General features: G+C 49.3%; 1 protein-coding gene across 6 annotated transcripts in view; it reads right to left on the minus strand.

The window, feature by feature from the left end:
- MAPRE3 (microtubule associated protein RP/EB family member 3) overlaps positions 1–16,460 on the minus strand; it is a 56,693-nt gene that overhangs the window by 1,609 nt on the left and 38,624 nt on the right. The window contains exons 1-4 of one of the 6 annotated variants that reach the window (XM_054547733.1): positions 12,593–12,709; positions 3,220–3,347; positions 2,107–2,252; positions 1,287–1,488 (exon numbers count right to left, since the gene is read on the minus strand). In XM_054547733.1, the coding sequence (XP_054403708.1) occupies positions 1,287–1,488; positions 2,107–2,252; positions 3,220–3,340 (469 nt within the window). In that variant the 5' untranslated portion in view covers positions 3,341–3,347; positions 12,593–12,709. Of the gene's footprint in view, positions 1–1,286; positions 1,489–2,106; positions 2,253–3,219; positions 3,348–10,273; positions 10,523–12,592; positions 12,710–16,460 lie in introns of those variants that run through there. The other 5 variants (XM_054547734.1, XM_054547731.1, XM_054547732.2 and 2 more) reach the window with 5 other exon arrangements.

Below are 16,460 nucleotides of genomic sequence, written 5' to 3' on the forward strand. Positions count from 1 at the left end.
GCCCAGAGGAAAAGAGTCAGGTGAGTCTGTGTGAGCCCACAGCGCACGTGGCAGGAGACAGCCTGGTGTGAGGACTGCGGGGGCAGGCCCATGCGACAGGCAGGCACTCTCACCCCCCTGCCCCCACCCCAGGAAGGGCATCTACAGCTAGGCCCTGAGCCTTGGCCACATGGACACTCCAGCAGCTGGGCAGCCCTTTGGCAAGCCCGGGAGAGCAGAAACTATAGGGAACTAAACAAGGTGTGAGGTGTTGGGGCAGGGAGAGAGCTGGCTTGAGGGATACAGGAGATAAATTAGGACAGCAAATTTGGGGAAGTGGAGTTGGAAGGGTGCGGGGCCCTCTCGTACTGATAGCTAGAGGAAAGGCAGCTGGCACAGGGTCTTTCCTAACAGAAGCCCCAGCCCAAAGCCATCGTCCCTGGGTGGCTGCCCCTCCAGGGACCCTGTGTCAGGATGGGCTCTTTTGCCCTCTGCTGGGCTGGACCAGGTATCTGCACAGTGGTGGCCAAATCAGGGACCCCAGCTCCTCCCCAGCGCAGCCAGCATGCCGTGGCGACTTGCTCACTAGTGACTGCACCTCCCTAGACAGAGCGGGCTGCTTCTAGTGCAAAGCAAGCAGGCGGGTGAGTGGGGCAGGCCCAGGCAGAACAGCAGTGCAGACAGAGGAGGTGGCTCTGCTATGACGGGGTCCGACGCGGGCTGGGGCTGCTCCTCTCCCTTCCTCTCCCAATGCTGCTGCTTCCCAAAGGCCCTATTGCTTCTCTCCCTTCCCCTCCATGACCCAGACAAAGCCTCCTTTCTAGAGACTCATCTTTTGAGGACTTAGGACTATTGGGCCTTTGGAGTGGGGAAAGGTGTGATCCAGCTTGGCAACTCCTGCCCTGGCCATCCAGGGGGCAGGCGGCAAGAAGGGGCTGTGGTGCTGGCACCAGGCTCTTGGTCTGGATGCACCTGGACGGAGAAACCAAGCCACCTTGCTCCCCCAACATCTTGAGGCAAACAAGTTAGCTCATGCTATGAAACAAAGTGCCTTGGGCCTCCTACCCCAGCTGCCACCATGGCTGGTGCTGGTGGCTCTCTTAGAGCAATTTGTGGAGCTCTCTCACCCACTACTTTCACTCCCCCTGGTCTAACTGGCCAGCAGGCGGCGTCATCCGAACTCCGTGATAACAAGTCTCCTCCAGGCTGGCAGGGCCGGGCCGGGCCGTGGCCCAGGGGGCACTCCTGGCTGTAGAGGCCTGCCGGCCCGGCCCCCCACACTCCCTCCCCCAGCTCGGGCACGTTACCTGCTGTGCCAATGAGTTTCTTGGATTTGTTGAAGATCTGATCACCTGGGTTAGGAGGTGGCGCTACGTCCTGGCCCTGCCGCGCCAGCAGAGGGTTGTAATCCTTTCCATCATAGTTTGCGTCAAAGAATTTCTTAAACCACTGAATAAACTCAAAATTATCTTGGAATTTTCCTTTCACTAATTTCTCTACAGGAATGATCTGAAATAGACCACATAAGCAGAGTACTTTAGCCACCTGCTGCTGTAGGGCCGCCTTCCTCAGCTGAGGGCCACTGCTCTCAGGAAAGCCAGCCCCTGGGCTGCAGCGTCCTCCACCTTCTCCACTTGCCCCCCTCCCACGGCACCAGAGCAGACAGGTAGGCTGGTAGGCCCTAGTGTCAGATCCAGAGGCATCCCTTCTCTACAGGCACCGTGTGGAAGAACTGTGTGGGGAGGCGTCCCTTGGCTCTACTGCCTGCGTGTGGGCTGGGGGTCTGCAGCCACCGAGGCAGGAGAGTGAGCAGAGACACTTTCTCGGGCCCTACAGAGACAGAGAGAGGTGGAACTTCACAGGAGCAGTACACAGAGCTCAGTGTTGGGGTGGGCAGGGTCCAGAGAGGAGGAAGGGAAAGGAATGTTGTCATGATGGCATGGCAAGTGTTGTGGGCTTTTCCATTGTGCCCTGAGCAGGGGGAAAATTCTCTCTGGAGAGTCGGGAGGTGGAGGGAGGCGCGAGCACTGGAATGACCCCAGCAGCCCCAGTTGCCTGGGCTGGTGGGTCCTCTTCTTCCCCAGGGTCACACTGCTCCTCAGGGCCCCCCGGAGCGCAGGCACCTACTTTGTCAACACCCATCTTCTTGAAAGCTGCTTGCAGCACCTTGAAGTTGTGGATGTATTCATGCTCTAGTTTGGCCTGGAACTTCACTTTCCTCAAGTGCACACAGCCAGGGAAGAGCATGTCCATGAACTGGCAGTAGGCTGCCCCTGTGGAGAAGGACAGCTGGCTGAGGGGTCTCGCTGCTCTCCTTCTGTGGGCTGCTGTCTCTCACTTCCCCAAACCCGTCTCCTCTTCTCTCTCCTTGTTCTGGGGCTGGGGCCAGTCCTACTTTCAGGATAGACATGGCCAGAATCCCCCCAGCTTTCCACGAATAAGAGCAATGACTATTTATTGATGCATATTATGTACCAGCACCACACCAAACACTGCATGTAGGTAGGGCAATCCCAACAGGAACTCTAGTTAGTTAGTGATATTATCTCCATCTTATGGATGGGAAAACTGAGGCCTAGGGCAGTATAGTGACTTGCCCAAGGTTGCATCACCAGAAGAAGAGTTGAGAGCTGGACCCAGAGAGGTGTGGTCAGACCTGTGGCTCCTCCTTTCCCTGCAGTCCTTCCCGGTGCCTCTCCTGCTCTTCTCTTTCCCTGCCTCCATTTCTTGACTTCAGCTCCAGACAGTCTGACTAGTTCAGGGCCTCCAGCTCTCCTCCTCAATCGAATCACAAGCTACAGCCATGGGCTGCATAACGATGGTTTGGTCAATGATGAACCACATATATGATGGTGGTCCCATAGGATTATAATACCATGTATTTATTTTATTATCACCTTTTCTATGTTTAGGTATGTTTAGATGTGCAAATACTTACCATGTATGTGTTAAAACTATCTGCAATAGTTAGTACAGAAACATGCTGTCCATGTTTTTAGCCTAGGAGTAGTAGGCTATACCATATAGCCGAGGTGTGTCCTAGGCTACACCGTCCAAGTTTGTGTAAATACACTCTGTGATGTTCATACAACAAAAGCATTGCCTAAGGATGCATTTCTCTGGGCACATCAGTCATTCAGCCATGCATGACTGTATATTCCCTGCTGTGGCTGCTCTGCCTTCCGACCTTTCTTTCCTTTCCTTCCAGCAGGGCCACTTCCCATATTCCCAGCCTCCTACCTGAACAGAGCTGTTCTATCTTGGTATAGTTGAGGTGCAGGGAGTCATTGACCCATGCAAGCATATCATGGCGACTCAGATTTTCACTGGTCACAGATGTGGAGTACACATTGACGGCCATACCCCAGCTGGAAAGCAAGAAGAAAGGTGAGGTCAGCACTGGGGCCTCATGCAGCTCCTTAGCTGTCAGGAGAGAGGGGCTGTATGATACTGGGAAGTAAGAAGCATTCCCTCCAGATTGGCCTCGCAGTTTACCCCCAGAGGGAGGGTCTTTATTCCTTAGACATTTCATGAGCATCTACTATATGCTAGACGTGCACCAGGAGCCAGTAATTCTAAGTTAATTAAGATATGGCCTCTGCCTTGAGGCATTTACAGACAGGCAGATCCCCTCAGTAGGGAGTGATGGGGCAGTGAAACAGGCACATAAATGTTCAGGGACAGCACAAAGAAGGGTGTGAGCGCATCTGCTGGGCAGGGTCAGCGAAGGCTTCAGAGCAGAGATGTTGGAGCCTGAAAAGAATAGGAATTTTCCAGACATAAAAAGGGATGGGTGGAAGGCATTTCAGGCACAGGGACTAGCAAGAACAAAGGCAGAGCTTATTCCGGGCACTCTGAGTCGTGAAGCAGGCCCAGGGAGCAGATTTTTCTGTTGGGGTGTGGCACAATGAGGTTGGCAGGGACAGGTTGCCAGGCCCTTGTTTACCAGAAGGAGGAATCTGGACTTTCTATTTGGATGACAGGAAGCCATTAGAGGGTTTTAAGCGACAGTAACCTGACCAGATTTGTGTTTTAGAAAGCCAGCTAACCTTTGCCTCTGCTCCAACTTCAGACTCCATATTCCTGTGGCTGATGCAGAGGCATCTAAATTCTGCTTGTCCACAACCTTCCCTTAGAATATGCTTCTGGCTCCTGTATTCATTATCCCAGTGAATGTCACCACCAGCAATTAATCACCACCTTAGAAACCTGCGGGGTCATCCCAGACAGCTTACTCTCCCTCAGGCACCTATCGAGTCATTCCTCAAGTCCTGGAACGCCGCCTCCTCAATCCGCCCTGTTCTGCTTACCCTCAGGATTTATGCATACCACTGTCCCTTGGCATTAATGAGGGAATTTGTTCCAGAACATCTCCTCATACCAAAGTCAATGCACAGTCCAGTCCCTTATATAAAATGATGTAGTATTTACAGTTAACCTACACACATCCTCCTGTATGATTTAAATCATCTCTAGATTACTTATAATACCTACTACCATGTCACTTCGATGTAAATAGTTGTTATACTGTATTGTTTAGGAAATCATGACACGACAAAAAAGTCTGTAGGCAATGCAACAATCCTTTTTTTTTCCTGAATATTTTTGATCGGTATTTGATTGAATCTACAGATGTGGAACCCATGGATGTGGAGGGCTGACTGTATTTTCTCTCTAGCCCAGGCTAGCAGGAGCCTCCTAAAAGGCCTTCCAGCCTCCAGTCTCTCCCTCCTCCTAATCCATCCTTGACACTGCTGTTGTCAGAATCTACCTAAAAGCAGGCCTGGCCACCGCCCTCCCCAACTTCAAGTCCTTTCAGCCAGCAGTCATAAAAGAGACACTCCTTGGCCGAATTTGCCTTGCAGACTTAAACTGTTTAGCACTCATAGTGTTGGAAACAGTTTTGAATTAGTGCCTAATATTTTAAAGTTGAGATGTTTAACAACTTGGGATTTCTGGCTTCTTTTGGCCACTCTGACCCTATGCTCCCTCACTGAAACCAGCAGTTGGAGTGGAGCCAGTAGTGAGCCTCCTTCCCACCCAACAGAGGCCAAGGGTCAGCTGCTGCTGCTAACTGACTTGCGCTGTTAAGAAAAGGACATATTTCTTGTAACCAGGTCTTTATCAGAAATGGAGAAACAAGATAGGTCAAAATGACTGCGTTTTCCGAGAATTGTGAGGACATGTGTTTCCGGAGTGAGTGAAGAATATTTCTCCAGGTTTAATATGTAAAGTGTCTCTGTGAAATAAGCACACATCTTATACACCTTATATTCTTACAGAAAGAATATTTCCCTGCCTGTTGCAGGCATCTGCTGTTATCATGTGACTCCTCCTGACCACTTATCAAACTCATAAGGGGACCCCACCTCTTCAGCCTTATCTCCTACTTTGATTCCCCAATTAGGAGCTACAGGCAGCTTCCTACTCACCCTCTGTCTGGAATGCTGTCCCCACCCCAAAGTTCATTCATTTTCTGTTCCATGGTTCTCAATTGTGGCCCCAGACCTGCGCATTGGGACTATATGGGGATCAGCTGGTTAGAAATTCCAATTCTCTTGTCCTCTCCCAGACCTAACTAAATGAGAAACTGCCTTTGACCAAGATGCCCGGAGGATCTGCAGGCACAGTCCTGTTTGAGTAGTACTGCTTTAGACAGGGAGGCTCAGCAAGGCATCTGCAGAGCTGTGTGCCACTTACGTTCCCACCCCTGACCCCAAGCACATAGGACGGAGCATGTTTAACTTAAATGAATGCTTTGAAGAAAAATCATGAGAGAAAACCCTCTTCTTTATTCCTAGTTCTTCCTCCTTTGAAAAATAAACCTTGTCCTTCATTGCCCAGGCAAAGGGAGGCCAGGCGGGGCCAAAAAGCCAAGAGAAACAGAAATGAATTATTGTCTTGGGAGCTCCTAAAGACTCAAGACCTGGCAATTTCGGAGCTTTCCGAGGGTAATGTTGACTGCACTTGAGTCTCCTCCTTCACAACGTCTCTGCGCCCACTGCCCTGCATCTTGGCCCTTGTGCTCACCACTGGACTTGCTTAAATGCCTGCGCCCCATGTCGGAAGTGCCTTGAAGCCAAGAGTGGGGTATCCAGGCCTGTCACAGGCAAGATGTTCAGTAACGCTGAACCATTGAGTGATGCCTCGTGTCCTCTCCTCTTTCTGAATCGTGTCTCATCGCCTTCTGGCCTGGGTCCCCCTGCCATCCCCCTACCATCCCCCCTCCCCCAGCACTCAGCCTCAGGACTCTGCTTTAGCTCCAGGGGACTTTTTCTGACCCCCTCTGTGGGAGGCATGTGCCCATGATCCTACAGCACCCTGGGCATGGCTCTTCGTGGCATCCCACATGGTCTTTTGAAATCATGTGTGTGAGACCGGGTGCGGTGGCTCATGCCTGTAATGCCAGCACTTTGGGAGGCTGATGGGGGGGGGGGGGCGCCGAACACCTAAGCCAGGAGTTCGAGACCAGCCTGGCCAACATGGCAAAACCCTGTCTCTACTAAAATTAGCCAGGCATGTAATCCTAGCTACTAGGGAGGCTGAGGCAGGAGAATTGCTTGAACCCAGAGGTGGAGTGTTGCAGTGAGCCAAGATCATGCCACTGTACTCCAGCCTGGGTGACAGAGCCAGACTCCGTCTCCAAAAAAATAAATAAATAAATAAATAAAAATGTGTGTGCCTGCCCCTTCCACCTGACTGTAAGCTCTTCAATGGCCAGGCTGTGTTCCATTCACTTTCAGGTTCTATACCAGTTCTTGGTGGATAATAACTGCCTAACCATATTGGTGGAGTGGAATTGCAGACTGGCGTTAGGGGAGTGTTTCTGAGTTCCCAGGATGCACCTAAAGTAACAGGAGGAGGAGTGGATGGGTGGATGGATGCTAAGCTTGCCGAAGGGGCAGAGTGGGTAGGGTCAAGGAAAGGGCATCTGATTTTGATGAGTATTATTTAGTTGTGGACTGCAAGAAATTGAAAAGATTTGCCCCTGTCCTGAAGGAGTTCATAATCTTATTGGGGAGAGTAATGCACACATGAGAACAGTATAACCAAATGCCCAAAAGTGTGCTGGAAACAGCAAGTGCCACAGGAATCGGGAAGGAGAGGGCATGCAGAGGTAGAGAGATGGATGTGAATGGCCCCAGGGCCAGAGTGGTCAGACTCTGCCAAGTCCCCAGGGAGGGTGCAGAGGACGGCCAGGAGCTGGTGCAGAGGGCACCAGCTATTCCGGGAACTGTCCGGAATGATTCTGCAGGAGTGTTCCACAGGCTCAGAGACTCATTTCCCTATGAGGCCCCTGGGGCAGAGTGATTCTGGGCCAGCTGTGGCTGACAGGCCTCAGAGGGGCTGGTCGGCTCTGGGGTGGTTCTGGGTGCAAGGAGTAGTCTTAGGTTGGCCCTGGGAGTTCCCGAGCAACTTTAGGGATTTTGTTCTGCTTAAAGTGTATGAATTTCAAGGGCTGACTACTAAAGAAAAGGAAAGGCAATGGTCTTAGTCCAAACATATCCTCCAGTTTTTGATTGAAATCATTTGAGCCTCAAGGGTCTTCCAGCCTGGGGGCAGCTTTCCTGGTTCCACAGGATTGGACCTGCTAATGGTTCAGGCCTCCTCCATGCATTGCAGAGATTCTTTACTAGGAGAGTCCACCGGCTTCTCCTGCAGAGACTTCAAGAGGCTAGAGTGCAGCCCAAGTGTGTGTGTGTAGGATATATTATATATACATTATATGTTATATGCACATATTTTACACACACACACACACACACACACACACACACACACACACATATAATTTTGAAGAATACCCCAGATGATTCTGGTGCACAGCCCTGTGTGAGAACCACAGCCTTCATTTGATATGCATACTTAGCTGGGATTTACTGGCTTTTGCTGCAATGGCAAAGGCTGGAACATTGGGATGTTTTGCCACTTATCTAGGGGGAAAATGCTAGCCAGTCCTTGGCACACAAGGAAGATCTCCAGTTTCCCTGGAGTTTAGAACACAACTAAAGGCCTCGCTTTTAGGGCTCCCAAGAGTCACTAAGAGCCACATAGCTGCTTGAAAAATGCCCAGGTCTTCTCAGCATTGACCCAGTTTTGTCAATGCCTGATGACGGGAGGGCATTTTCCACACCTTTGGTCTGACTCTAGGGTCCCATGAGTGGCAGCAGTGCCTGTGTGAAGGAAGCTGGAAAAAATGGCTCCTTTCAGGGCCCAGCAACGAATCACGCTGTTATCCACTATGGGGCTTCTGGGGAAGCAGGTAGCTAGTAGCAGGAACAGAGCCTCAGTCCCTACTCAGGACTTGCTCAGGTCCTCTCAACTGGTGCTACACTCTGCCCTAGTAGGGGTCCATTTGGCTCAGGAGGACTCATCCAGGGCACCCAGAGGTCTCTGCAGGAATTCTCTGCTGCACCTGCTAGGGCAGCATGAAGTAACAGCCTCCTTGTTTCCTCCCCAGTGTGAAACACTGGGGAAGGCAGGATGCCCTTTTAATTTTCCTCTCCTAGCTTTGGCTCTGTAAATAGAACTAAACATGGCCAGCAGGTGGCACCCAGGTCCTGAGCAAAAACTCCTTTAAATGTATCCCCCATCCCCCAATCCCCCTTTCCAGAGCTCAGTTTAGAGCTCAAATTGGGAGCCTCTAAAAGCTGGGCTGGCTGAGGGGCCTGGAGCATTGGGGCTGTTCTAAGATCCTGGACTGAACTAAGCCAGCCTCCGTATCCCCCAAAACCACAGTTTGAACTCACCAAACAGGTCCAACTTCTGATTGCCTTTTGCATTGGGGGTTGACTTGGGCCTGGACTCACACCAGACCAGCTGCTGGGGGCAGAGGTGTATAAAGTATTTGCCCAAGCATCAGGGTCTAAGTGGACCAGCTGCCTCCAATTACAGCAAAGACATAACCTGAGGAAACTCTTAATAATAACACACTTGTTCCCAAGAGCTCCTTCACCTCCCCGGAGAGAATGGTAGGTAGCCACTTGGAGGGGCAGGCTCTGTCCCAAGAGATGTAGTAGCAGTGTCTTCCAACCCCATCCACATGTTTCTACCATGATCTTTGGCACATGTGACTGTCAGGAGAAACAGACCCTGATTGGATTGTGGCATGTCATCATCCAGGTGGATCCCCATTCGAGGATCAGACCGACAACGTGGCTTTGGGGAAAGCCTGCTCTGAAGGGCCTCGACTCCTGCTATCAGGAATGGAGTCAAGGGAAAGAAAAGTTGAGGAGGTTTAATCTGGTGATTTTGCTGAGTCATTTCCTATACTAGGACTATAAGGTTCATGGTGCATTCACAGGCAACTGGGAAAGGCAATTACAGCTCTCATTGCGGGAGGGGAAGCTGCTGGTCATTCTGCAGACTGAGGCCTTAAAAATGGTCATCAAGACCAAATCCCACTAACCCATGGTCAGAAGCGTTTCTAGAGACCATCTGCTTCCTTCCCAGGCAATTAGGACTGCACGTAGATCTAGGAACTTATATTCTTAAATCATAAAGATGGCCAATAAGTGCACAACTGAAATTTCACATTCTATTATTTACTGACCTTATCACCAGCCTAAATCTAATTTTAGATTTTTGTTTTTAAATCTGTCTTCCACAAATACGTCTTAAGGGTAATTTAGGGGCCCTCAGTCTCCTCTAATGCTCTAGAGCTCTTTTTACCCCAAGTTTAGCTCTGTTCTGGCTGGTCCCTGGAAGAACCCCCTGCAGTTTTCAGGCCTCCACCCTCTGCCCAGCGTGGCTATGAAAGACACACCAGGTCTACCAGTCCTGAAGGAGGTGGCCAGCATGCCTCCAGCAAGCTCCAAAAAGGTAGTGCTTAAGAACACTGGATCTCCAGGCACATCATGTGCGTTCAAATCCTAGTTGTACCATGTCCTAGCTGTCTGACTTGACTTTAGGTCTCAGTTTCCTCATCTATAAAGTGAGGACAGTGACAGCTCCCACCTCAGAGAACAGTTATGAGGATTAAGTGAGCCATGTGTACACAGTGCTGAGCACAGAGCCTGACATTCAGTATGTATTTGGCAAGTGCTGTCAGCATCGCGGGGACAGACAGTGAGAATCTAAGGGCATTTGTTTGAGGAGCAGGTGCCTGACACACAGCCAGCCTCTGGTCTCTGAGACCATGGAAATGCCAGTCCGGAAGGGAGACAGACTACGGAAATTTCTCTGCCGCTTTGCCTTGAGACAGCCACATGGGCTTCCCAAAGCTGGGCTCTGACCACAATCCCTCCCCAGCTCCAGATTTGCCACATAGCCTGCTTTGTAGATGCCATCCTACCAGCCAACACGACTGGAACAGATGCTGTGGGATCAGAAGAGAGAGAACTCCACAGAGCCAGCCAACACGTTTCCCGTTCCTGAAGTGGGGCTATGCCCATTGTCACTGGGCTGCCCCTTCGTGCCCAGGTCCAGGGGGCTGAAGTCACCTGTTTGGAAAATCTGCAAAATTGCTACCCCTACCCCCGTGAGTCACACATCCAGGTTATTCTGGGCTTGCATGGAGGCAGTATGTGCAGGTGGGGCTGAGGGGTTCTAAGGGGCTGGGGAGCCAGCCAGCGGGTCACAAAGCCCTGGCAGACCCGGCCAATCACCTTCTTCTTATGGCTGAGCAAGGACCTGACTCTTTGAGAGGCTCAGCCTCTCAAAGCTGGATTAGTCAATGCAGAGACAAGGCAAGTGGAGTATTTGCAACGTTGGCCTGGAGCCCAGCATGCGCCCCCTCCCATAGATCCAGGACAGGGATCTGGATGGCTGTGGGTTCAGATAGGGACTGAAACTCCTCCAGGATTTTGTTCTCACAACACTTTTAGGTCACAGCTCTAAGACCCTGAGCCCTGCTGAAGTTCCAGCCACTGGGATCCTGGACATGTCCTGCTGAATAATGATCTGAACTCACCAAGGCTCTCCCCAGGCTGGTTGGGATAATGGTGCCACATCCCTGTAGCTGCTAGCCAGGGAAGGAGTCCTTGGGGGAGGTTCTGGCTAGGTCACCCTATCTGACCATAACTTCGAGGGTTAATGGAAACCCTGCAGTATAGTAAACAGAATTTCTCATCTCTAAAATCAATCCATTTTAGTAGGGTTCATCTAGGTGGGCAGATAGAAAGGCGATATTTTCTTTCTAAAGGTTCTTTGCTGGAGATCTTTCAGTTCCTCAAACACCTACTTTTTAGGTCAACAAATGTCCATGGAGTCACCCATCAATCCAAGGCTCCCAGCAGAAGGCAGACAGTGTGACTTGGCTGCAGGCTTTGCCATTCGCTGCCTGTGAGACACAAGCAAGTAGGCGAAGGTATCCAAGCCTCAGTTTTCATGAAGCATCAGAATGATGGTATGATTGAGCGTGGGGCTGTTGGGAGGATAATGAGTACTGCTGGCAGGAGCCAAAGGTTCACCATCATCCTGCTTTGGGGGCTGAGCAACCTTTACTGATAGGCAAGATCACTGACATAGACATATCTGACTCACCGTCTTCTTTCCTGCACCCTGACCCAATTCCCACAGACCCTCTGATCAGGGTCCTGAGCAGGGAGAGAGCAGGGACAGCCTTGGGTATCCACTCTCTGCTGCTTCAGGCAGAAAGACAGAGCTGTGCTTTTGGAGCTATGTTGCCCATTTCTTTCCTCAATTAGTACTGGCTCAGGGCTCAGTGCACAATAGCTTCTCGGTACCTATATATTTATTGAATGAATGAATGAATGAATGGGAGAGGTTAAACTAGGGTTTGGGGGGTTCAGATGGCAGGTGGACTCAGAAAGTTTGGTTTTCTGGTTTTGTTTCTTGCTCGTTGACCCTGAGGAGGTGCCACTGGCTACATGGAGAAGGAAGGAGAGGAGAATGCTAGCTGCACTCCCTGGCTACATGCAAACAGATGCAGCACGAAGCCTTGGGAACCTTGGCAAGGGATTTAAACAATCTCCCTCTAATGCATGTAACATGGTGCTGCTGGACTTCCCAGAACAGGATTTTAAGATGGTTCCGAGAGTGGAACCTGGTAACTCCTGAGAGCACCTCTCTGCTTGGTCTGCTCTGGGGGTGGGCTGCTGGCCCATCTGTGGCTAGCCTCAGGATAGAGGGAAGGGAGCTGCAGCAGCTGCCATGACGTGTTGGGAAGGGAACTGTCATGTTCGCAGCAGCCCTGGTGGGTCTGATGTTTTCTTAATTATCCTTCAAGCTCCAAAAGCACATCCATGTCTCTGGGGACACATACAAGTCATGTCACTTTATGTTCCTTTGGAACTATGTCTCTTTGGACTGTCTGGCTTATAGTTGTTGTTCAGGGCCAAGTGATGTGTCACCCTTCTCTGAAATGTCTGCATCCTGTGAATTGTTTAGCCTACTTTCCCCTGACCCCAGGCTCAGGCCCCTCTTCTCTGCTCTCACCGTACCTTTCACCCCACATCCAGTCCCCTCCCAAAATCCTCCCAGTTTTACTTCTGTGCCCTTTTGACAGGGCACAGTCATTTATACTTTAACCTTTCCACCAGAAAGTCGACGTTGAAGATGTCCAGGACAAACTTAAGTTTCAGTGTTTGTTGAACTCTCTGTGCCCTCTCCAGTAGACTGCAATTCCTCATGCCCTCAGACGCTACCCTACCTGCCTGTTCTGCAGGACTAACCCCACGTGGAGACAGTCAGCCCCCACCCCAGTGGGGACGTGCACTGGAGAGCTTCCAGAAGGCCTGCAGATAGCTTCTCTCCTGTCCTACCATAGTGCCTGAAATTCCCACCAGAAATGCCACTCTTGTGGATTACAGCATCCAGCTCCAGAAAGCCTTTGTTACCTCAATTTTGCTTATGAGGAAATGAAGGCTGAGGATTCCAGTGACTTTTCCAAGTTCAAGATCAACCACTGGCAAGATCAGAGCTGAACCCGGCCAAATGAACCCAAATCCCATGCTCTTTCCACACCACCACACTGGGGCAGGAAGGATATCCCATGCTCTTTCCACACCACCACACTGGGGCAGGAAGGACGATTTGATTTTTCACAGCTCTAGAGCAGGATGACTTGCCCAGATTTCACCCCTTGAGAATTAGGAGGAGGGAAAGGGAATTTCAGAGGGTTTCTTCTTCTTCTTCTTCTTTTTTTTTTTTTGAGATGGAATCTTGCTCTGTCGCCCAGGCTGGAGTGCAGTGGCATGATCTCGGCTCACTGCAACCTCCACCTCCCAGGTTCAAGCAATTCTCCTGCCTCAGCCTCCCAAGTAACTGGGATTACAGGCGTCCATCACTATGCTTGGCTAATTTTTGTATTCTTAGTAGAGATGGGGCCACCATATTGGCCAGGCTGGTCTCAAACTTTTTACCTCGTGATCTGCCCGCCTCGGCCTCCCAAAGTGTTGGGATTACAGGCATGAGCCACCATGCCTGGCCCAGTTTTCTTCTTTATACTTATTTTTTCAAGACATTGCAGCATTGCCTTAACCTCTCTCTCTTTTTTTTTTTTTTTTTTTTTGAGATGGAGTCTCGCTTTGTTGCCCAGGCTGGAGTACAATGGCATGATCTCAGCTCACTGCGACCTATACCTCCCTGGTTCAAGCAATCCTCCTGCCTCAGCCTCCCGAATAGCTGGGATTACAGGTGTGTGCCACCACACCCAGCTAATTTTTGTATTTTTAGTAGAGATGAGGTTTCACCATATTAGCCAGGCTGGTCTTGAACTCCTGACCTCAATTGATCCACCTGCCTCAGCCTCCCAAAGTGCTAGGATTACAGGCATGAGCCACCAGGCCCGGCCTAGCATTGCCTTAATCTCGACCAGCAAGTGCTTACTGACCACTGACAAAATGCTCAACACCCAGTGAGGCATCATGAGGACATGGGATCATTTCAAGGTATGGGTCCTGTCTTTATTAAGGAGCCTTTCTTTGGTTGAAGAGGTAAGAGTAATTTATAAAATAACAAGGGACGCCACAAAGCAGAATATATGAAGTGCTAAATAGTGAAAGCACCTTTGGCTTTTAAGTGTTCCAGGCACATGAAAAAGATGAGAGGGGGATCAGCAGTTAGAGGGTTTCTGGAGGAAGGTGGCACCTATTTGGGCCTTTAAAGATGACAGGATGCCAGAAAGCAGTGAAGAGAAAATGGGAAATTCTGGACATGGGAAACATATTTATTATTACTTTTATTTTTAAAAAAGAGCATAAGACCAATGACTTAGTCCTGGAGGAATGTTAGGGACGCGATGAAAATAGAGGAGGTGGAGAGAAGGTGATGTCTTAGGAGCCAAGGGAGGGCCCACTTTCAAAGAGGAGGTCATCTGCCCTGTTTAATGAAGCTACCAGACCAGAGGTGGTGATATGGTCATTAGATTGTGCAATAAGAAATGATGAAACTCTGAGTCATTTTGTTGGAGTGTGGGGACAGCAGCTAGACCTGCAGATAATTGTGGAGTCCTTATCACTTGCCCAGGAGGAAGCTGGAGAGGGACATCAGGTGTTTGTCATCACAGCCATGTATGTCTGCTGCAGCACTTCAGGTAGATAGTGAGTGACTGCTTGCAGGGTGGAGAGCATTTTGGTTCTTTCAGTTAAAATTTGAAATGAAATATAGATTAGGCCCGGGTGCTGTGGCTCATGCCTGTAATCCCAGCACTTTGGGAGGCCGAGACAGGTGGATCACCTGAGGTCAGGAGTTCGAGACCAGCTGGCCAACATGGCAAAATCCCATCCCTACTAAAAATACAAAAATTAGCTGGGCGTGGTGACACGCACCTGTAATCCCAGCTTCTTGGGAGGCTGAGATAGGAGAATGGCTTGAACCCGGGAGGCGGAGGTTGCAGTGAGCCAATATCGCACCACTGCACCCCAGCCTGGGCAACAAAGAGCGAAACTCCATCTCAAAAAAAAAAAAAAAAAAAGAAATATAGATTAAAAGATTAAAAGTAGGCTTGTGCTCCTTATCTCAACATCTCACCCATCTGCCTTCAGACTCCATATCCTACCCTCAAGTTCTAGATTTTATCTGTCCAAGAAGACCCATGAGTGCGACTCATGATCTTTCTCCAGCTACTCACAACACTATCACAAATGCAAAGCAAGATGGGAAATGTGTTTATATAATAAAGTCTTAACTAAGTTGAATGTTTGGAAAATAATCTTGTACGTATTGATTAACTTTGTTTAACTGTGGTTAATCAGAGCCCTTTTTAATGTTTGGTTTTGTGGGAAATTACTGTATTAAGGCAGGAAGAATAGACAAAATTGCTTTCTAAGGACATTGCAGAGCCTCAGATTCAATCACTCACTCATCACCATTTGTGGAGTGTGTGCTTCAGCACCCAATGCTGTGTGCCAGCCCCTGTGCCAGCACGGGACCTATAGGAAGAAATGAACCCACTCTGGGCCCTCGAGAAATTAATGAACTTAGGTGAGAGCTAGACAACTGAATGAAATAACCAAAGGGCAACACATCACGCTCCAACTCCAGATGCAGGAGCTGCTGGAGCAACTCTGCTTCCTGCATCAGGGAAAGCTTTGTAAAGGAAACATGGTTTGAACTGGGTCTTGAAGGAGGAACTCATCAGGCAGGTAAGAGTTAAGAGGAAAGGGGAATGCATGGGGAGGAGGGAAAGGACTGCAAGTAGCTCATCCCAGAGTCATGTTGGGGCAGAAGTGGTTAAAAAGGCAGACGAAAGCCACATCACCAGTAGCTCTGCAGGCCATTGTTAAGGAGTTATTTTATCTGGAAGGGAAACTCTCCAGAGGATTTTCTTTTCAGGTACACAGTATTTTAGTCAGCAATACAAAATATTGCTAATACTGTAGTTAAAATAATTTCCAAATCAAAATTACAACAAATGAAATTACAGTGCTTAGAAACTGCATTCAATTTATAATTCTGCAGAGGATTTTATATTATCTTTTCTAGTAAAAACTGAAGAGATTCCCAAGAGAGTCCCTCCAATTTTCTGTAAACTTTTGACTTTGAAATGATTTTAGACTCACAGTAGCAAAACAGAACAAGTAATTCTCATGTATTTCATGTCTACTCATCCAGCTTCCCCCAGTAACATCTTACCTAACAATTATTAAAACCAGGAAATCCACACTGGCACATTTGTAAGTAAACTACAGCCCTTATTTGGATTTCATCAGTTTTTACACGCACTCTTTTTTTTGGCATATACTCCATGAAATTTTATCACATGGATGGATTCATGGAATCACCACCCTACCAGAATACAGACCTGTTCTATAATCTCAAAGAAACTCCCTCATGCTACCCCTTTATAGCTGTGCCCTTCCCCTAACCCTATCCCCTGGCCACCATAGACCTGTTCCCTATCACTCTATAATTTTGTCATTTTGTCAACGTTATATACATGAAATCATCCAGTAACCTTTTGAGACTGGCTTTTTTTCTTCTCAGCATAGCACCTTTAACTTCCATCCAAGTTGTTGCACGGAGTAATGGTTCCTCTTTATTGCTGAGTAGTAGTCCAAACAATGGCACACGTATGG

The sequence above is a fragment of the Pongo abelii genome, chromosome 12 (genome assembly GCF_028885655.2).
Source record: "Pongo abelii isolate AG06213 chromosome 12, NHGRI_mPonAbe1-v2.0_pri, whole genome shotgun sequence".
Taxonomy (NCBI): Eukaryota; Metazoa; Chordata; class Mammalia; order Primates; family Hominidae; genus Pongo; species Pongo abelii.